The sequence below is a fragment of the Thamnophis sirtalis genome, unplaced genomic scaffold (assembly GCF_051295495.1).
Source record: "Thamnophis sirtalis isolate CommonGarterSnake01/CBP01778 unplaced genomic scaffold, rThaSir2_p1.2 scaffold_2, whole genome shotgun sequence".
Taxonomy (NCBI): Eukaryota; Metazoa; Chordata; class Lepidosauria; order Squamata; family Natricidae; genus Thamnophis; species Thamnophis sirtalis.
This window is the reverse complement of record NW_028261382.1, coordinates 44,909,115-44,930,242: the sequence shown is the minus strand read 5'-3', so window position 1 is coordinate 44,930,242 and position 21,128 is coordinate 44,909,115. Positions and strand designations below refer to the sequence as shown.

The 21,128-nt window shown below is 45.4% G+C and overlaps 5 protein-coding genes across 6 annotated transcripts; all 5 read left to right on the top strand.

Moving 5' to 3' along the window:
• The first annotated feature begins 416 nt into the window (after positions 1-416).
• On the top strand, positions 417-2,703 carry LOC106550666 (serum amyloid P-component-like). Its single transcript, XM_087705253.1, has 2 exons — positions 417-780; positions 1,896-2,703. Exons 1-2 carry the CDS (start codon positions 717-719, stop codon positions 2,501-2,503), a joined length of 672 nt encoding a protein of 223 aa, XP_087561379.1. The 5' UTR covers positions 417-716; the 3' UTR covers positions 2,504-2,703.
• Positions 2,704-2,802: 99 nt separating this feature from the next.
• Positions 2,803-7,253, top strand: LOC106543061 (serum amyloid P-component-like). Of its 2 annotated transcripts, none has more exons than XR_015695506.1 (2): positions 2,803-3,091; positions 6,428-6,559. XR_015695506.1 is itself a non-coding variant. In XM_087705255.1 (2 exons), the coding sequence occupies exons 1-2, from the start codon at positions 5,516-5,518 to the stop codon at positions 7,033-7,035; spliced, it is 675 nt and encodes a 224-aa protein (XP_087561381.1). In that variant the 5' UTR covers positions 5,474-5,515; the 3' UTR covers positions 7,036-7,253. The 2 variants fall into 2 exon arrangements, 1 of the variants encoding a protein (XP_087561381.1); XM_087705255.1 differs by lacking the exon at positions 2,803-3,091 and adding an exon at positions 5,474-5,582 and having other exon boundaries at positions 6,428-7,253.
• Positions 7,254-8,545: 1,292 nt separating this feature from the next.
• Positions 8,546-10,611, top strand: LOC106543060 (C-reactive protein-like). The gene is made up of 2 exons (XM_087705254.1): positions 8,546-8,841; positions 9,817-10,611. Exons 1-2 carry the CDS (start codon positions 8,775-8,777, stop codon positions 10,407-10,409), a joined length of 660 nt encoding a protein of 219 aa, XP_087561380.1. The 5' UTR covers positions 8,546-8,774; the 3' UTR covers positions 10,410-10,611.
• Positions 10,612-13,160: 2,549 nt separating this feature from the next.
• LOC148048723 (C-reactive protein-like) lies at positions 13,161-15,466 on the top strand. The gene is made up of 2 exons (XM_087703710.1): positions 13,161-13,321; positions 14,702-15,466. The coding sequence occupies exons 1-2, from the start codon at positions 13,255-13,257 to the stop codon at positions 15,304-15,306; spliced, it is 672 nt and encodes a 223-aa protein (XP_087559836.1). The 5' UTR covers positions 13,161-13,254; the 3' UTR covers positions 15,307-15,466.
• A 3,121-nt stretch (positions 15,467-18,587) lies between these two features.
• Positions 18,588-20,941, top strand: LOC148048722 (C-reactive protein-like). The gene is made up of 2 exons (XM_087705252.1): positions 18,588-18,720; positions 20,285-20,941. The coding sequence occupies exons 1-2, from the start codon at positions 18,654-18,656 to the stop codon at positions 20,878-20,880; spliced, it is 663 nt and encodes a 220-aa protein (XP_087561378.1). The 5' UTR covers positions 18,588-18,653; the 3' UTR covers positions 20,881-20,941.
• Positions 20,942-21,128: the final 187 nt, after the last annotated feature.

Genomic DNA, 21,128 nt, shown 5'->3' with positions numbered 1-21,128 from the left:
CATCCTATCACATCCTATCCCATTTCATTCCTTATTCTATTCTCTACATTCTACTCTATTATTCTATTCTATTCTATTCTATCCCATCCTATTCCATTCCATTCCTTATTCTATTCTCTACATTCTACTCTACTATTCTATTCTATTCTGTTCTATTCTATTCTATCCCATCCCATCCCATCCTATTCCATTCTATTCTCTACATTCTACTCTTCTATTCTATTCTATTCTATTCTATACTATACTATACTATACTATACTATTCTATCCCATCCTATTCCATTCCATTCCTTATTCTATTCTCTACATTCTACTCTATTATTCTATTCTATTCTATCCCATCCTATTCTATTCCATTCCTTGTTGTTCGTCTTTGTACACCTTCTAGAGTCTCAACATCTTTTTCGTGTCGTGGTGACCAGAACTGGATGGAAAATTTCAAGGGTGACTTCACCACTACAATATAAAGCAGTACTGACACTTCTTGTGTTGATTTAATCTGATTAAATGACATCAATTCATTCATGGAGAAAAACCCAAATGACAGCTAAGCCTGCCCCTTGTTTGACGTTCAGGAGACACGTAAGACAGGTGTCACCATTTGAGAAGCTGATTTGGTCCTTCAAGGAGGACACCGCTCAGCACCCGAGGACATCGGAACGAGAGGACCTGCCCAGGGTTCCTGCAACCAGCTGTTTCCTGCGTCGTCCACCAAGATGGTCCTCCTTCCTTCGCTCCTCGTTATCCTTGCCTGCCTCTCAGGATCCTTCGGCCAAGAAGGTGAGCCTTAAACCCATGTAGGAGCAGCTCCACCTGTCCATTGAAGCCCCCGTGGTCTCCAGAAGCTGGGTGAAATCTGTTGAGCTTTTCATCCATGTTGTTCTCCAGGGGCCGTTGGGTCTTCTTTTCAAGCTAGGGCTTGTTGGCTACGTTGTCAGGCCATGGGTTGATTTTCCCCAGAAGATCCTTCTAAGGTGGCTTCAGTCAGGTGGAGTCTCCATGACTAAAAGGGGACCTGGATTCCTGGTCTTGGTTGAGGAGGAGAAGATGGCCTTGTGTTCCCCAACCCCAAGTTCAGGTGGCTTCAATGAAAGTCCAGGTAGAGTCTCCATGACTAAAAGGGGACCTGGATTCCTGGTCTTGGTTGAGGAGGAGAAGATGGCGTATTCCCCAACCCCAAATTCAGGTGGCTTCAACGAAAGTCCAGGTAGAGTCTCCATGACTAAAAGGGGACCTGAATTCCTGGTCTTGGTTGAGAAGGAAAAGATGGCCTTGTATTCCCCAACCCCAAATTCAGGTGGCTTCAATGAAAGTCCAGGTAGAGTCTCCGTGACTAAAAGGGGACCTGGATTCCTGGTCTTGGTTGAGGAGGAGAAGATGGCCTTGTGTTCCCCAACCCCAAGTTCAGGTGGCTTCAATGAAAGTCCAGGTAGAGTCTCCATGACTCAAAGGGGACCTGGATTCCTGGTCTTGGTTGAGGAGGAGAAGATGGCCTTGTGTTCCCCAACCCCAAATTCAGGTGGTTTCAGCCAAAGGTCAGGTAGAGTCACCATGACTCAAAGGGGACCTGGATTCCTGGTCTTGGTTGAGGAGGAGAAGATGGCCTTGTGTTCCCCAACCCCAAATTCAGGTGGCTTCAATGGTTGATTCTTGGTTGAGGAGCTGGCTTGTGTTTCCCCCCCCAAAAAATCCATGGGTCAAGTGGGAACCTGCCCCAAAGCTTGTCAAAACAGCTGGCTCTTGATGGACAAGATTTCCCCACGTTACTTTTTTGCTCAGGGCTCAAGGTCCTCTTATCTGCCCATCGTGTTGCTCGCAGCTTTCCTTCCCCTTCCTCCTCCACCCGATTCTAAACAGCTACCCTTCTAACAGAGATCCCTTGGTCTCCTTTCCAGATCTCCAGAAGAAGGTCTTCGTTTTCCCGGCGACTTCTCCCAAGGCCGCCGTGCGCCTGAATGTAAACCTTCAGCAGCCCCTGACCAAACTCTCCGTCTGCCTGAAACACCACTGCCCGCTCTTACGCCCTTATTCCCTCTTCTCTTATGCCACCCGGGCCCACGACAACGCTTTCCTGATTTTTAAGGAAGACCACAGCGTCTATTCGGTTAGCATAGGCAACTCGGATGTACTCTTCAAGATCCCTAGGCAAGTTATTCCCAGTTGGGAGCACATCTGCGTCTCCTGGAACTCCAGAAACGGGCTGATTTATTTTTGGCTCAACGGCGTCCTTCTCCCCCGCTTGGGAACCAAAAGGGGTTACAAGATCAGCCACCAGGCCTCCATCTTCCTGGGGCAAGACCAGGATACCTTCGGAGGGGGCTTCCAAGCCAGCCAATCCTTCGTGGGCGACATGGCGGAGGTCAACATGTGGCCAAAGATGTTGACCTCCGATGACGTCAGGCTGCTGATGAAAGATGACACCGTGCCCGACCCTATATTAAGCTGGAGCTCTTTTAATTACACAATTCAGGATTATGTGGTCCTTACGGAGGAAGTGCCTTAGGTTGTTTCCCCAAAGGGAAGACCTGCGTTCGAAAGGAATTCTCTTCTGGAGGAGGGTGGGGAGAGAAAAGAAATGCATAGTTTTAGTGTATAGCAAATTCGAAGTAGATCGTGATTGATATGTAGACGATCCGTGCCCGGGAAAATCACCAGCGGGAACGTGATTCTAACCTCGCAATAAAATAAGCCGCTTGTTCATGACGACGCCGAATTTCTCTTTATTCTCATCGCGCAATGGGGGGGCCAAAGAACAGAGCAGGGGGTGATTTCCACTTTTCTTCCTTGTTACACGGGGGTTGCATCACCAACTTGTAAACGGCCCATAATCCCTTGTGGGGTGGAGTCCTGAATGCAGCTAGCAGAGTGTTTACTGGCCCAATGCCCTTCCTGTCGCCAGGGTGGAGTTTTGTTCGGCAGATATTCTCTCATCGTGCCCAGAGAGAGAAAAATATCTGCCTCTACCAAGGATCGAACTTACAGCCTCACTGATTGTGAGGCGAGAGCGCCACATAAATTTATACAATGATATATTGTATTACATATTTTGTAGGTGGCCCAAGGCAATAACTCCTTACTCCATGTGGCCCAGGTAAGCAAATCTGTTGGCACCCACCTACTCTAGGATTTCCCATTGACACAAGGGCTTATGATATCGCCGTCATACAATTCATTGGGCAATTAGTTTTATACATAGTCCTCAACTTACAACCATTCATTTAGTGAGCATTGGAAGCTACATTGCTGGGGGGGCGGGAGAATCCTGTCCTCCCTCTTATAACGGTCATGGGATCAAAAAATTGGGGGCTTGCCAACCGATATGTATTTATAACATATCTTCCCAAACCAGCTTCCCACAAACAAAGTTAGTGGAAGAAACTGGATTCACTTAATTAAGGGCAGGTTATGGCGATTTCAGATGACAGGATTGGAAGGGGCCTTGGAGGTCGTCTAGTCCAACCCCCCACCCAAGCCGGAGACCCTACGCCACCTACATCATTTCTAACTGATGGCAGTCCAATCTCTTCTTGAAAGCCTCCAGGGATGAAGCTCCCACAACTTCCGAAGGCAACTTCTCTTCCATGGGTTGACGGTTCTCACTGTCAGAAAATGTCTCCTTATTTCCAGGTTGAATCTCTCCTTGGTCAGTTTCCATCCATTGTTCCTTATCTGGTGCTTTGGAGAATAGCTTGACCCACTTCCTCCTCTCTGGGGCAGCCCCTCAAATATTGGAAGATGCTCTCCTGTCTCCCCTGGTCCTTCTCTTCCCTAGACTAGCCAGGCCCAGTTCCTGCAACCGTTCATCGTATGTTTTAGCCTCCAGTCCCCTCATCATCCTGGTTGCTCTTCTCTGCACTCTTTCTATAGCCTCAACATCTTTTTTATAGTGTGGGGATCAAAACTGGATGCAGGATTCTAGGTGTGGCCCTTACTAGGGCTTTATAGAGGGGTAGTAGTACCTCCCTTGATCTTGATTGTATCCCTCTGTTGATGCAATTTAGGATTGCATTGGCTTTTTTTAACTGCTGTCTCCTATTTAGCTGGTTGTCCACTAAGACTCCAAGATCCCTCTCACAGTCACTGCTATTAAACCTGGTTTCACCCAGTCTATAAGTGTCCTTTTGGTTTTCCTTGTCTAATTTGCTTCACAATAGCAGCAAAAATAATAATAATTAAAATTGAGTGTGAACCGCCTTGCTTAGCCATATAAATTCTGCCTGCCACTGTGGTCCTGGCTCCTCCAGAGAAGAGAACTGTCATCTCGCTTGAATTAAAATAAAAGTGATCGTAATATGAATTACGATACAAGGGGCATGGTGGCTCAGTGGCTAAGATGCTGAAGTTTGTCGATCAGAAAGATCGGCAGTTCGGCGGTTCGAATCCCCAGCGCCGCCTAACGGAGTGAGCCCCCTCGTGACTTGTCCCAGCTTCTGCCAACCTAGCAGTTCGAAAGCACATAAAAATGCAAGTAGAAAAACAGGAAGCTTTCCTACTAGGAGTATTAGAGCAAAAAAATGGATAAACAATTTCAATGTGCAGAGATGGACAAAATGACAATAGAACTAAAAGAAAGAGAAGAATCGGGTTTCTATAAAATATGGAATAGAATTTATAAGTGGCTAGAAAACAGAAGCCAAAGCAGAAAATAGAGGATGCAAATATATGGCGATATAAATAATCAATATTAGTATAAATGTTGTTGCTATATTATAGGACAAGGTTAAAGCAATAGGAAGGCAATGCAGAATGGAGAATTATAAAGGCTCAACAGGAAATCCGATACAGAAGGCTGTATAATTATTTTATATGGTTAGGAACGTTTTGTGATTTGTTTGTTCTTGTGGTGTTTTTCTTTCTGTTTTTAAAGATTAAAACATTCAATAAAAATTATTTTAAAAAAGAAAAATAGGGACCACCTTTGGTGGGAAGGGAACGGCGTTTCGTGCTCCTTTGGTGTTGAGTCATGCCGGCCACATGACCCCGGAGACGTCTTCGGACACCGCTGGCTCTTCCGCTTTGAAATGGAGATGAGCACCGCCCCCTAGAGTCGGGAACAGCTAGCACAGATGTGCGAGGGGAGCCTTTACCTTTAACATGAATTAAAATCAAAGCCAGTGTAAAATTGGATCCGTGACTTGAGGTGTTTGACTATTCCAAAGGATCCAAAACAAGAGTTTATGGATAATAACTCTTTGTTTGAGGTCTAAGTGGAATATCAGAGCAACGTCATCAAGTTGATGTGGCTTGAGATGTTTGTTTATTTATCTATGGATCCATCCATCCATCAAGCAGACTGACAGGCTATTGGGATGGTTGATTGAGTCCTAATTAAATGAAGCCGATTCATTCAAGGGGAAACTGGGAAAACAGAAGGGACAGCTCAACCTGCCCCTCGTTCTAAGTTCAAGAGACACGTAAGGCAATTCATTTGAGAAGTTGACTTGACCTGCAAGGACACCAGCCAAAGAGGGCTACGGAGAGTTCCTGCAAACAGCTGGCATCTCCATCGTCCACCATGATGGTCCTCCTTCCTTCCCTCCTTCTTATCCTCGCCTGCCTGTCAGGATCCTTCAGCCAACAAGGTGAAACTCTGTTCTACATTCTTATTCCATTCCACCTTCTTCTTTTTCTTTTTCTTTTTTCTTCTTCTTCTTCTTCTTCTTCTTCTTCTTCTTCTTCTTCTTCTTCTTCTTCTTCTTCTTCTTCTTCTTCTTCTTCTTCCTCCTCCTCCTCCTCCTCTTCTTCTTCTCCTTCTCCTCCTCCTTCTCCTTCTCCTTCCCCTCCCCCTCCTCCCTCCTCCTCCTTCCCCTCGTCCTCCTTTTCTGTATTCTACTGTTCTACTCTATTCATTTTTCTCTTCTCTTCTCCTCTCTCCTCCTCTCCTCTCTTCTTCTCCTCCTCCGCCTTCACCTCCTCCTCCTTTTCTGTATTCTACTGTTCAACTCTACTCTGTTTATTTTTCTTCTTCTTCTTCTTCTTCTTCTTCTTCTTCTTCTTCTTCTTCTTCTTCTTCTTCTTCTTCTTCTCCTCCTCCTCCTCCTCCTCCTCCTCCTCCTCCTCCTCCTCCTCCTTCTCCTTCTTCACCTTCACCTTCACCTCCTCCTCCTCCTTTTCTGTATTCGGTTTTTTTTCTCTTCTCTTCTCTCCTCCTCTCTTCCCCTATTCTCTTATTCTTATTCTTATTCTATTCCTGGTTTGGATGTTTCTGGATTCAAAATAAAAAGTGGTTGGGGCACCAAAATCATCACCCTGTCCCTTGTCAAAACGGGGGGGGGGGGAACTTGTCAGAAAGCTTTTCCACCTTACTTCCTCAGGGCTCAAACACCTCTTATCTGTCCATTGTGTTGCTAGCAGCTGTCCTTCGCCTCCCACTTCCCGATCTTAGGCAGGGGCCCTGCTAACCGAGATGTCTTCTGTCTCCATCCAGATCTCCATAAGAAGGTCTTCATTTTCCCGACAGCTACTAAGAAGGCCTTCGTGCGTCTGAACTCCACCCTTCAGCATCCCCTGACCGACCTCACCGTCTGCCTGCGATATCACTCCCCGCTTTTCTCTTCCTTTCCCCTCTTCTCTTATGCCACCCGGTCCAAGGACAACGATTTCCTGATTTTTAAGCCCGACGACAAGAAGTATTCCGTTTACCTGGGCGGAGACAAGCTGGATTTCACGGTCCCCGTGAGGACAATTCCTGCTTGGGAGCACATCTGTGTCTCCTGGAACACCTGGGATGGGTTGGTCCATTTTTGGCGCAACGGGGAACTTCTCCCTCGTGTGGGAATGAGGAAGGGGTACAGGATCAGCCACGAGGCATCCATTATTCTGGGGCAGGAGCAGGATGAATTCGGAGGGGGTTTCGACATCCGCCAATGCTTTATGGGCGAAATGACGGAGGTCAACATGTGGTCCCGGGTGCTGACCACGGATGAGATCCAATTGGTCATGAGGGAGGAGCCGGTGCCTGACAATCTGATCAATTGGAGATCTCTCCATTACACCGCTCAGGATTACGTGCTGGTTACAAACACCAGGCCTTAAGTTTTCTCCCAAATGCGAGATCTGCGTTTTTTGAATGGGAGAAAAAAAATATATGAGAGAAAAGGAAAGGCCTTTAAGGCAATAAAATAAAATAAAAATGCTTAATCTGTAGTTCTGCAAATAATTGAAGTAGATCGTGATTGATAGGCAGATGATGCAAAATCGTAAGTGGGCTTCCCAAATACCCTGGCAATAAAATAAGCGGTTTATTCACGATACGCTGAATGTGTCTTTTTTTCTTTTTTAGTTAGCTCAAGAAAATCTGGCTTGTTTGCTTGTGCTTGCCGAGGTGGCGCAGTGGTTAGAGTGCAGCACTGCAGGCCACTTCAGCTGACTGCTATCTGCAGTTCAGCAGTTCAAATCTCACCGGCTCAGGGTTGACTCAGCCTTCCATCCTTCCAAGGTGGGTGAAATGAGGACCCAGGCTGTGGGGGGCGATATGCTGACTCTGTAAACCGCTTAGAGAGGGCTGATAGCCCTATGAAGCGGTATATAAGTCTAACTGCTATTGCTATTGCTAAAATCTGGCTTGTTTGTTTTGCTTGCTTGTTCCCTCCCTCCAAGAATGTACAATCAACATAACCACCGCTGAGAATCTTGCCTCTTGAAGGCCACAGTCTGGGCATCACAGTCCTGAATTCCCTAGCTCAGGGGTATCAAACTCAATTTCACCGAGGGCTGCGTCAGGGTTGGGTTTGGTCTCGGCGGGCCGGGGCAGGCATTGCCAGCTCGACAACACTCCTGTTGTGGGTTCCTGTATGGGCCAGAGGGCTCTGCCAGTGAAATCGAGCTCCCAGGCTCTATTTCCAGCTGCGACAGCCTCCTGCAACCCTCTGCCAGTGAAAAAGGGCTGCAAGAGTGCCACATGCAGCCCTCCTGAACTCCGTTTTAGGCTGCAACAGCCTCCTGCAACCCTCCGGAGCTCCATTTTCCCCGGCAGAGGCACCACGAGTCAATCCTTCGCTATTTTCAGGGTGGCTGCACGGGCCAAATCCAGAGGTGGTATTCAGCCAGGTCGGACCAGTTCAGGCGAATCGCTAGCGGCAACTGCGCCCACCCGCCCAGACATAACGCTGTCCTATTTAGTCACGTTTTCAAGGCCGGGCGCACGCGCAGAAGGCGCGCGTGTGAGCAAAGCACATGTGTGAAAGGCGCTCTGGCAAGAATCTGTGGAACCTGCCACTGGTCAGATTTAAGCACCCCATGGGCCAGATCTGTCCCACGGGCCTTGAGTTGACCTAGCTGGTGGAGCCATCATCAAGGCTTCTGAGAGGACACGTGGGGACCCACCTCTCTGTCATGGGCCCAGTTAAGGGAGGGATGACATTTTGACGTGGATGAAACCACGGGAAAGATAATAATATCCCAGGCAGGGATCCAGAATGGTGACAACGGATAATGACTGGCTTTGTTTTAGATTTAAGAAAAACACCAGAGCAACGTTGTTGACGTGGCTTTGAGGTGCTTCATTTTCAATGGGTGGGTCGATCACTCGGGATTTGCGAGCGTTTCAAACGGTTGATTTAATCCTGATGAAATGTTATCATTTCATTCATGGGGAAACTGGGAAAACCAAAGGGACAGCTCAGCCTGCCGCTTCTTCTAAGTCCAAGAGGAACATCAGAGAGGTTGTCATTCATTTGAGAAGCTGATTCGGTCCTGCAAGGAGGATACAGCTCTGTGCCCAAGGATATCGGAATAAGGATTCTTGCGGTCAGCCAGTTCCTCCACCGTCCACCATGATGGTCCTCCTTCCTTCCCTCCTTCTTATCCTTGCTTGCCTGTCAGGATCCTTTGGCCAAAAAGGTGAAGCTCTGTTCTACATCCTCCTCCTCCTCCTCCTCCTCCTCCTCCTCCTCCTCCTCCTCCTCCTCCTCCTCCTCCTCCTCCTCCTCCTCCTCCTCCTCCTCCTTTTCTGTATTCTACTTTTCTACTCTACTCTACTCTACTCTACTCTACTCTAATCTTCATTCTCTTCTCTTCTCTCCTCTCCTCTCCTCTTCTCCCATTCTCTGCTCATTTTTTTCTGTTCACCATGAACGTGAGGCTTAAACCCATGTAGGAGTCCTCTGGTCTCCAGAAGCTGGGTGAAACCCACCAAGCTTTTCGTGGGCCTTGTTCTCAATAGGGTTGTCAGATCTTCTGTGCGTGGTAGCGCTTGTTGGTCATGTAGAATGTCAAATTGTAAGGCTGTGGGTTGTTTTCTCAGAAGGTGAGGCTTAAACCCACGTAGGAGCCGCTCCACCTGTTCATTGAAGGTCTGGTGGTCTCCAGAAGCTGGGTGGAATCTGCTGAACTTTGCATTGGCATTGCCCCCAATGGGGCTGTTGGACCTTCTGCTCATGGAGAAGGGTTGTTGGCCATGTAGAATAACAAGTTAAAAGGCTGTAGGTTGACTATCCCAGAAGATCCTTCTGAGGTGGCTTCAGCCAACGTCAAGTAGAGTTCCCATGAGTATAAGGAGGGACCTGTGCTCTGCCATCTTCTCTTCTGAACCAGGTCTTGGTTGAGAAGGAGAAGCTGGTCTTGTGTCTTCCCAAGGAGTTTCAGAGGCCCCTTGGGGATCTGAAGGTAGGCTCAATAATGGCCGGAGCACCTAATCATCATCCTGACACTTATTAAAACAGGGAAGGCTTGTCAGAAAGCTTTTCCCACCTCACTTGCTCAGGGCTCAAACGCCTCTTATCTGTCCATCGTGTTGCTAGCACCTTTCCTTCATTTCCCACGCCCCGATCTTAGGCAGGGCCCCCGCTAACCAAGACGTCTTTTGTCTCCTTCCAGATCTCGAGAAGAAGGCCTTCGTTTTCCCGGCAGGTAACAAGAAGGCCGTCGTGCGGGTGGACGTCTCCCTCCCAGGGCATCCCTTGACCAACGTCACCGTGTGCCTGAGGTTTAAACCCCTCCAAGCCCGCCCCGCTATCCTCTTCTCTTACTACGCCAAGAACAAAGGCAACGCTTTCCAGATCAAGTACCACCCTGACCACTTCAACCTTCTAATAGGTGGGATGACGCAAATGATTGCGCATCGGAAGGCGTCACCTTCGGAGTGGCAGCACATCTGCGTGGCCTGGAACTCCACCACTGGATTGGTCCACTGTTGGCACAACGGCGAGCTTCTCCCGCGCTTCGTGATGAGAAAGGGTTACAAGATGAGCCCAAATGGGGCCATCATGTTGGGGCAAGAGAGAGATTTCTCGGGGAAGAAAGATAGCTTCCTGGGGGAAATGGCGGATGTCAACATATGGCTACACGTCTTGAAACCCGATGAGATTCATTCGGTTTGGAACAACGAGGAGGTCCCTAATTCTGTGGTCAGCTGGAAGGCCCTGAATTATACCGTTCGGGGGGACGTCCTTGTGGAAGAGGCTTTGTAAAAGGTCCCCAGAGTTGCCGAAATGTAAGCCGTGCGGTTGAAAAAGGAGAAAAATAATTTTTCTTTGGGTGGGAAAAAATATCTGTAGTTGCAAATAGCTGAAGTAGATCGTGATTGAGTTCGTAGAGGCGACCCACGCCCGCCAATCGCGAGTTGGCCTTCGACTCATCCTTGCAATAAAATTAGCCGCTTATTCATGCTACGTCGAACGTTTCTTTTATTCTTTTTTTTCCCAACTGAAAAGGAATCCCAAGAACGCAGGTAGACCTCGACTTACGATACTCCGCTTAGTGACCATTCAAAATTAGAATAGCACTTAAAAAAAAGAAGCTTATGGCCATTTTTTTCACACTGGTGATCGCTTCATGATTTCCCCATGATGGCTTGGTTTACATTCTTCCTGCTCGACAATTGAGTCGCATTTATTTATTTTCTCACTTAGCAACATAAATTTTGGACTCCATTGTGGTCATAGGTTGAGGACTATCTGTTCTATAGAATGACTGGCATAGGATTTTAAGTCATTTAGAAAAGGTGAGCATAGAAATATGTTGAAAGAAGGGAGACGGGAAAGATTATGTTGTGAATCAGAACACGTCCATCCTCCTTCCTTTCCTTCTTTCCTTCCTTCCTTCCTTCCTTCCTTCCTTCTTTCTTTCTTCCTTTCTTTTTCCCACTTTCTTTCTTTTTTCTTTTTTCTTTCCCTCTCTCTTTCTTTTTTCTTTTCTTTCTTTCTTTCTTTCTCTCTTCTTTCATCTTTTCCCCCACTCTTTCACTTTTGTCTTCCTTCCTTTCCCTCCCTCCCCCCTCTTTCTTTTCTTTCTTTTTCACTTTCTTTCTTTTCTTTCTTTCTTTCCCTTTTTTCTCCCTTTGTTTCTTTTTCTTCTTTCTTTCCCCCTCTCTCTTTCTTTTTCCTTTCTTTTTCTCTTTCCTTCTTTCTCTCATTTTTCTTTCTTTCTATCTTTCTTTCCCATTCTTTATCTTTATTTCTTTGTTCTTTCTCTTATTTACTTACTTTCTTTTTTTCCTTCCTTCCTTCCTTCCTTCCTTCCTTCCTTCCTTCCTTCCTTCCTTCCTTCCTTCCTTTTTTCTTTCTTTCGCTGCGACTGTCTCCTGCAACCCTCTTCCAGCAAAAATGGAGCTCAGGAGGGCTGCCTGTGGCTCTCCTGAGTGCAGCCCTCCTGAGCCCCATTTTTGCTGGCAGAGGCACCGTCTGTCTCAGGGTTCCAAGCAACAGCCCCAACGAAAGGAAACTCTTTGAGGCTTCCTCAAAGTTCCATTTTATTGGAGAGGTCATGTTGGCACATCTGGGGACTCCTGAATCTGAGAGCTTCCAGGTTTCGCCCACCCAACAGAAAGTCCAAGTCAACACCCACATATGCCTCTCACACGATCCAATCAGGCACCATCCAAAACCGGAGATGCCTCCCAGTCCCTTCATCTCAGCTGCAGGGCAAAGTGGCCTTGACTTTCTGGAAAGAATGTTGTTTTGACTGCATCTCACCCAGACGCCATGCAATCCCCTCTCCCATTTCCCCACAGTGGAATTGGTGGCAGGCCTGAAGGCTCAAAGGTAAAAAGATGGCTTCCAGGCCTGACACCACCAGCCACTCCTCGGCTGTTTTTAGCATGGCCCCCATGGGCCAGATCTAAGCACCCTGCGGGCTTGAGTTTGACACCCCTGACCCAGGGTGAAATCCTCCTGGTTTGGCCCGGTTCGGCTGAACCGGTAGGGACGAATGTCCTTGGTTCTGCGAATCAGTAATAAGAAATAAGCTTCCAAGGATCACGTGGCTCAGATATGAGCTGCACGATCATCGGAAGTTTTCCTTCTGCTTATTAAAGCATTTTTCCCCTGCCGATTTGGACAAATAGGCTGTCCCAAGCCACACCCACAGAACCGGCGGGGAAAAAAATTAGCGTATTTTTCGGAGTATAAGACGCACCGTTTTCCCACAAAAAAGAGGCTGAAAATTTGGGTGCGTCTTATACACTGAATACAGCATTTTTTACCACACAAAACCCCAACCTCTTCACCAAAATGGCCATGCATAGCCTTTAGGAGGCTTCCAGAGTGCTCCTGGGGGCTGGGGAGGGCAGAAATGAGTGAAAACGGGGTCATTTTGTGCTCGTTTTTGGGCCCCACATGCCCCCAGGAGCACTCTAGAAGTTTCCTAAAGCCTATTTATGCCCTTTTATTGAAAAAAAAAACGGGTCCGTTTTTCAGGCCGTTTTTGGGAGGTGTGCACAGTGCAAAACCTTTTTTTAAACAATTTGCCTCTTCAAAATCTTGGTGCGTCTTATACTCCGAAAAATATGGTAGATTTCACCACTGCCCTGACCCAGCTGGTGGAGCCATCATCAAGGCTTCTGAGAGGACACGTGGGACCCACCTATCTGACATGGGCCCAGTTAAGGGAGGGATGACATTTTGACGTGGATGAAACCACGGGAAAGATAAGAATATCCCAGGCAGGGATCAAGAACGGCGACAACGGATAATGACTGGCTTTGTTTTAGATTTAAGAAAAACATCAGAGCAACGTTGTTAAGCTGACGTGGCTTTGAGGTCTTTTATTTTCAATCTGTGGGTCAATCAACCATATTTGCGAGCGATTCAAATGGTTGATTTAATCCTGATGAAATGTTATCATTTCATTCATGGGGAAACTGGGAAAACAGAAGGGACGGCTCAGCCTGCCCCTTCTTCTAAGTCCAAGAGGAACATCAGAGAGGTTGTCGTTCATTTGAGAAGCTGATTTGGTCCTGCGAGGAGGACACAGCTCCGTGCCCAAGGACATCGGAATAAGGATTCCTGCGACCAACTGACTCCTCCATCGTCCACCATGATGGTCCTCCTTCCTTCCCTCCTTCTTATCCTTGCCTGCCTGTCAGGATCCATCGGCGATGAAGGTGAAGCCTAAAACCATGTAGGAACAGCTCCACCTGTCCATTGATCGTCCTCTGGTCTCCAGAAGCTGGGTGAAACCCACCAAGCTTTTCATGAGCGTTAACCTCAATAGGGTTGTGGGATCTTCTGTGCGTGGTAGAGCTTGTTGGCTGTGTAGAACGTCAAATTGTAAGGCTGTGGGTTGATTTCCAAGAAGGTGAGACTTAAATCCATGTAGGAGCAGCTCCACCTGTCCATTGATCGTCCTCTGGTCTCCAGAAGCTGGATGAAACCTACCAAACTTTTCATGAGCGTTAACCTCAATAGGGTTGTGGGATCTTCTGTGTGTGGTAGAGCTTGTTGGCTGTGTAGAACGTCAAATTGTAAGGCTGTGGGTTGATTTCCAAGAAGGTGAGACTTAAATCCATGTAGGAACAGCTCCACCTGTCCATTGATCGTCCTCTGGTCTCCAGAAGCTGGATGAAACCTACCAAACTTTTCATGAGCGTTAACCTCAATAGGGTTGTGGGATCTTCTGTGTGTGGTAGAGCTTGTTGGCTGTGTAGAACGTCAAATTGTAAGGCTGTGGGTTGATTTCCAAGAAGGTGAGACTTAAATCCATGTAGGAGCAGCTCCACCTCTTCGTTGAAGATCTAGTGGTCTCCAGAAGCTGGGTGAAATCTCCTGGACTTTTCATTGGCATTGCTATTCTATTCTGTTCTATTAATGTCTATTTCTATTTCTAATTCTATTCTATTTCTCTAGTTCTCTTAATTTCTATATTTCTGTTATTTCTATTTATAATTCTAGTCTGCTCTACTCTACTCTATTGCTCTTCTATTCTGTTAATTTCTAGTTCTATTTCTTATTCTATTCTATTTCTCTGGTTTTCTATTTCTCTTCCTTTAATTTCTATATTTCTATTTCTATTTCTACTCTACTCTATTCCTCTTCTATTCTGTTAATTTCTATTTCTATTTCTTATTCTATTCTATTTCCCTATTTTTCTATTTCTCTTCCTTTAATTTCTATATTTCTATTTCTACTCTACTCTATTCCTCTTCTATTCTGTTAATTTCTATTTCTTATTCTATTCTATTTCTCCGGTTTTCTATTTCTCTTCTTTTAATTTCTATATTTCTATTTCTATTTCTACTCTACTCTTAAAGCCGGTGTTCTCATTGTTTCTGGATCCAAAAGAAATAATGGTCGGAGCATCTAATCATCATCCTGACACTTGTCGAAACAGGCTGAACTTGTCAGAAAGCTTTTCCCACCTTACTTCCTCAGGGCTCAAACGCCTCTTATCTGTCCATCGTGTTGCTAGCAGCTCCCCTTCGCCTCCCACTCCCCGATCTTAGGCAAGGGCCCTGCTAACCAAGAGGTCTTTTGTCCCCTTCCAGATCTCCAGAAGAAGGTCTTCGTTTTCCCGTCCGCTAACAAGAAGGCCGCCGTGCAGGTGAACGTCTCCCTCCCACAGCGCCCCTTAACCAACTTCACCGTGTGCCTGAGGTTTAACCCCCTCCAAATCCGTCCCTATGCCCTCTTCACTTACTCCACCAAGACCAAAGCCAAGGATTTCCAGATCATAAAGTACAGCCCCAGCCAGTTCAACCTTGTAATAGGTGGGATGACACAAATTATTACTCCCCCGAAGGCGTCCCATTCGGTGTGGGAGCACATCTGCGTGGCCTGGAACGCCACCACTGGAGTGGTCCACTGTTGGCACAACGGCGAGCTTCTCCCGCGCTTCGTGTTGAGAAAGGGTTACAAGATGAGTTCAAATGGGACCGTCTTTTTGGGGCACGACCGCGATTCCTGGGGGAAGAAAGATTGCTTTGTGGGCGAAATTTCGGATGTCAACATGTGGCTACGCGTCTTGAAACCCGATGAGATTCATTCGGTTAGGAAAAACGAGGAGGTCCCCAATCCCGTGGTCAGCTGGAAGGCCCTGAATTATACCGCTCAGGGTGTCCGTGTGGAAGAGGCTTTGCACGAGGTTGTCTGAGTTCCCGAAGTGTAAGCCCTGCGTTTGACAAAGGAGAAACACAAGGGAAACGAAAGCCGTTTTCTTTGGGTGGGTAGAAATATCTGTAGTTGCAAATAGCTGAAGTAGATCGTGATTGAGTTTGTAGAAGCAATAAAATTAGCCGCTTATTCATGCTACAGTCGAACGTTTCTTTTATTCTTTTTTTTCCCCCCAACTGAAAAGGAATCCCAAGAATGCAGGTGGTCCTCGACTTACGACAGTTCATGGAGTGGGCGTTCGAAATTACAACGGCACTGGAAAAAGAGACGAATGTGGCAAACGAAGTCGTAAGACGGGGCAAAACTACACATTTCTCACTTGGCAACATAAATCCTGGCCTCAATTGCGGTCGTTAAGTCGAGGACTACCTGTTCTATTGAATGACTGGCCTGGGATTTTACAGTCATTTGGAGAAGATCAGCATAGAAATATGTTGAAGGAAGGGAATCAGGAAAGATTATGTTGTGAGTCAGAACACATCCATCTTTCTTTCGTTCTTTCTTTCTTTCTTCTTCCTTCCTTCTTTCTTTTTTCTTCCCCCTCTCTTTTTTCTTTCTTTCTTTCTTTCTTTCTTTCTTTCTTTCTTTCTTTCTTTCTTTCTTTCTTTCTTCTTCCTTCTTTCTTTCTTCTTTCCTCTGTCTGTCTTTCTTTCATTTTTTTATTTTTCCATCTTTCTTTCCCTCTCTTTTTTCCTTCTTTCCTTCTTTCCCTTTTCTTTCTTTCTTTCTTTCTTTCTTTCTTTCTCTCCCTCTTCTTTTTTCTTTCTCTCCCTTCTTTCTATCTTTCTTTCTCCCCTCTTCTTTCTTTCTTTCTTTCTTTCTCTTTCTTTCTTCTTTCCTCTTTCTTCTTTCCTCTCTCTGTCTTTCTTTTTTCTATCTTTCTATCTTTCTTTCCCTCTCTTTCTTTTTTCCTTCTTTCCTTCTTCTTTCCTCTTTCTTTTTTCTATCTTTCTATCTTTCTTTCCCTTCCTTTCTTTCTTCCTTCCTTCCTTCCTTCCTTCCTTCCTTCCTTTTTCTTTCTTTCTTTCTTTCTTTCTTTCTTTCTTTCTTTCTTTCTTTCTTTCTTTCTTTCTTTCTTTCTTTCTTTCTTTCTTTCTTTCGCTGCGACTGTCTCCTGAAACCCTCTTCCAGCAAAAATGGAGCTCAGGAGGGCTGCCTGTGGCTCTCCTGAGTGCAGCCCTCCTGAGCCCCATTTTTGCTGGCAGAGGCACCGTCTGTCTCAGGGTTCCAAGCAACAGCCCCAACGAAAGGAAACTCTTTGAGGCTTCCTCAAAGCTCCATTTTATTGGAGAGGTCATGTTGGCACATCTGGGGACTCCCGAATCTGAGAGCTTCCAGGTTTCGCCCACCCAACAGAAAGTCCAAGTCAACACCCACATATGCCTCTCACACGATCCAATCAGGCACCATCCAAAACCGGAGATGCCTCCCAGTCCCTTCATCTCAGCTGCAGGGCAAAGTGGCCTTGACTTCCTGGAAAGAATGTTATTTCGACTGCATCTCACCCAGACGCCATGCAATCCCTTCTCCCATTTCCCCACAGTGGAATTGGTGGCAGGCCTGAAGGCTCAAAGGTAAAAGATGGCTTCCAGGCCTGACACCGCCAGCCACTCCTCGGCTGTTTTTAGCGTGGCCGCCACTCAGATCCAGAGGTGGTATTCAGCCAGTTCAGACTGGTTCAGGCAAACCGATAGCGGTGACTGCGCCCATCCACCCAGGCGTAATGCCGTCCTATTTAGCCACGTTTTCTTTTTTTTAAAATTTATTTATTTTTATTTTCAAAACAAACACAACACATAAAATCTTCCTTCTTTACATACTGTGGAAAGTGTATCAGTTACAAAAGGCTTTTGTGCATCTCTTCCACAGTCAACAAGCATAATTCATATTAACTCAATAATTTTAACTCAAATATTTATACATGTTACCCTTATGCCTCCATTTTTATTTGACTATAATTATTTAAGCGTCCTTCATCATAAAATACACTGAGATTTAATACATAGCCACATACTGGCATTTCATTTAATATTTCTAAAATCCTCTAATAACTCTGAATCCTTATGTCCTGTTCTAGCTAAACATCCATAATATTTAATAACAAACTTTTCTAATCCTCCTTTCCAAATCGCTGTTGGCAATTTTCATCTAGTTTCCTTATATTGTACATACATATATATAGGAGGAGAACCTGTGGCCTAGTGGCTAATGCAGCGGTCTAATATGTAATACAGCCCAGGTTCGATTCCCAGTAAGGGTATGGCTAGCTGATGAGAACTAAATAGCTTGAAATAGATCTATACTAGTCTCCCTTTATTTATTTATCAGCACAAATGCAACACACACACACACACAAACACACACACACACACACACACACACACACAGAGGTTGTCATCATTATCCCTCCTTTATTTGACTATATCAGGGGTAGTCAACCTTTTTATACCTACCGCCCGCTTTTGTATCTCTGTTGGTAGTAAAATTTTCTAACCGCCCACCGGTTCCACAGTAATAGTGATTTATAAAGTAGGGAAGTAACTTTACTTTATAAAATTTATAAAGCAGAGTTTACAGCAAACCCCTACCGTCCACCATGAAAGCTGGAACGCCCACTAGTGGGCGGTAGGGGCCATGTTGACTATCACCGGACTATATCCTCTATCATAACATTTCCCCCCTAATAATCAAAACTTTTAGCCACGTTTTCAAGGCCAGGTGTACGCGCAGAAGAATATGTGAAACCCGCCACTGGCCAGATCTAAGCACCCCGCCGGCCAGATCTGGCCTGCAGGCCTTGAGTTGGAAATCCTTGACCTAGCTGGTGGAGCCATCATCAAGGCTTCTGAGAGGACTTGAAGAACCCACCTATCTGACATGAGCCCAGTTAAGGGAGGGATGACATTTTGACGTGGACGAAACCATGATAAGAAACAAGATAAGAATATCCCAGGCGGGGATCCAGAATGGTGACAACGGATAATAACTGGCTTTGTTTTAGATTTAAGAAAAACATCAGAGCAACGTTCTTAAGTTGACGTGGCTTAGAGGTGTTTTGTTTTCAATCTGTGGGTCAATCAACCATATTTGGGAGCGATTCAAATGGTTGATTTAGTCCTGATGAAATGTTATCATTTCATTCATGGGGAAACTGGGAAAACAGAAGGGACGGCTCAGCCTGCCCCTTCTTCTAAGTCCAAGAGGAACAATAGAGAGGGTATCATTCATTTGAGAAGCTGATTCGATCCTGCGAGGAGGACACAGCTCCGTGCCCAAGGACATAGGGACAAGGATTCCTGCAACCAACTGACTCCTCCATCGTCCACCATGATGGTCCTCCTTCCTTCCCTCCTTCTTATCATTGCCTGCCTGTCAGGATCCTTCGGCCAAAAAGGTGAGGCTTAAACCCATATAGGAGCAGCTCCAGCTGTCCATTGACTGGTCTCCATTCTGGTCTCCAGAAGTTGGGTGAAACCCACCAAGCTTTTCATGGGCCTTGTTCTCAATAGGGTTGTCAGATCTTCTGTACGTGGTAGAGCTTGTTGATCATATAGAATGTCAAATTGTAAGGCTGTGGGTTGATTTCCAAGAAGGTGAGGCTTAAACCCATGAAGGAGCAGCTCCACCTGTTCATTGAAGGTCTGGTGGTCTCCAGAAGCTGGGTGAAATCTCCTGGACTTTTCATCGGCTTTGCTATTCTATTCTATTCTGTTCTGTTCTGCTCTGTTCTATCAATGTCTATTTCAATTTCTTATTCTATTTCTCTAGTTCTATTCTATTCTGTTCTGTTCTGTTCTATTCTATTCTAATCTAGTCTAGTCTGTTAATTTCTATTTCTTATTCTATTTCTCTAGTTCTATTCTATTCTGTTCTATTCTATTCTATTCTAATCTAGTCTAGTCTGTTAATTTCCATTTCTTATTCTATTTCTCTAGTTCTATTCTATTCTGTTCTGTTGTATTCTGTTCTGTTCTATTCTATTCTATTCTAATCTAGTCTAGTCTGTTAATTTCTATTTCTTATTCTATTTCTCTAGTTCTATTCTATTCTGTTCTGTTGTATTCTGTTCTGTTCTATTCTATTCTGTTCTGTTGTATTCTGTTCTGTTCTATTCTATTCTATTCTAATCTAGTCTAGTCTGTTAATTTCTATTTCTTATTCTATTTCTCTAGTTCTATTCTATTCTGTTCTGTTGTATTCTGTTCTGTTCTATTCTATTCTGTTCTGTTGTATTCTGTTCTGTTCTATTCTATTCTATTCTAATCTAGTCTAGTCTGTTAATTTCTATTTCTTATTCTATTTCTCTAGTTCTATTCTATTCTGTTCTGTTGTATTCTGTTCTATTCTATTCTAATCTAGTCTAGTCTGTTAATTTCTATTTCTATTTCTTATTCTATTCTATTTCTCTATTTCTCTTCTTTTAATTTCTATATTTCTATTATTATTATTATTTTTATTTCTATTTCTACTCTGTTCTACTCTATTCCTCTTCTATTCTGTTAATTTCTAATTCTGTTTCTTATTGTATTCTATTTCTCTATTTTTCTATTTCTCTTTTAATTTCTATATTTCTATTTCTATTTATTTCTATTCCACTCTACTCTACTCTACTCTACGCTACTCTACTCTACTCTACTCTACTCTACTCTACTCTACTCTACTCTACTCTACTCTACCCTACCCTACCCTACCCTACCCTACCCTACCCTACTCTACTCTCAAAGCTGGTCTATCTATTGTTTCTGGATCCAAAAGAAATAATGGCCTGAGCATTTAATCTTCATCCAACACTTGTCAAAACAGGAAGAACTTGTCAGAAAACCATTCCCACCTGACTTGCTCGGGGTTCAAATGCCTCTTCTCAGTCCATCGTGTTGCTAGCAGCTCCCCTTCATCTCCCACTCTCTGATCTTAGGCAGGTGTCTTGCTAACCAAGAGGTCTTTTTATCCCCTTCCAGATCTCGAGAACAAGGTCTTCGTTTTCCCGGTCGGTAACAAGAAGGCCAGCGTGAAGGTGAATGTCTCCCTCCAGCATCCCTTGACCAACTTCACTGTGTGCCTGAGGTTCAACCCCAGCCAGATCCTTCCCTATACCCTCTTCTCTTACTCCACCAAGCCCAACGCCAAGGATTTCCAGATCGTCAAACCCAACTCCATCATGTTCCACCTCCAAATAGGTGGGATGACACACATGATGGCACCCCGGAAGCCGTCCCTTTGGGAGTGGCAGCACCTCTGCGTGGCCTGGGATTCCACCACTGGATTGGTCCACTTTTGGCACAACGGCGACCTTCTCTCGCGCTTCGTGATGCAGAAGGGTTACAAGATCAGCCAAAACGGGACCTTCTTGTTGGGCCACGACCGCGATTCCTGGGGGAAGAAAGACAGCTTTGTGGGCGAAATGGCGGATGTCAACATGTGGCCACGCGTCTTGAAACCTGATGAGATTCATTTGGTTAGGAAAAACGACGAGGTTCCGAATCCTCTGTTCACTTGGAAGGCCCTGAATTATACCCCTTTTGGGGGGATCCGGGTGGAGGAGGCTTTGCAGTAGGTTTCCCGAGTTCCCGAAATGTAAGCCCTGCTTTTAAAAAAAGGAGAAAAATAGGGGGTGGGGGGGAAGGAAAGCAATTTCCTTTGGGTGGAGAAAAAAATATCTGTAGTTTTGCAATGCGTTGCAAGTAGCTGAAGTAGACCGCGAGTGAGTTGTAGAATCCCGAGCGGGCCTTCGACTCATCCTTGCAATAAAATTAGCCATGCTATGTTGGATGTTTCTTTTGGGATTTTTTTCCCCCCCAACCG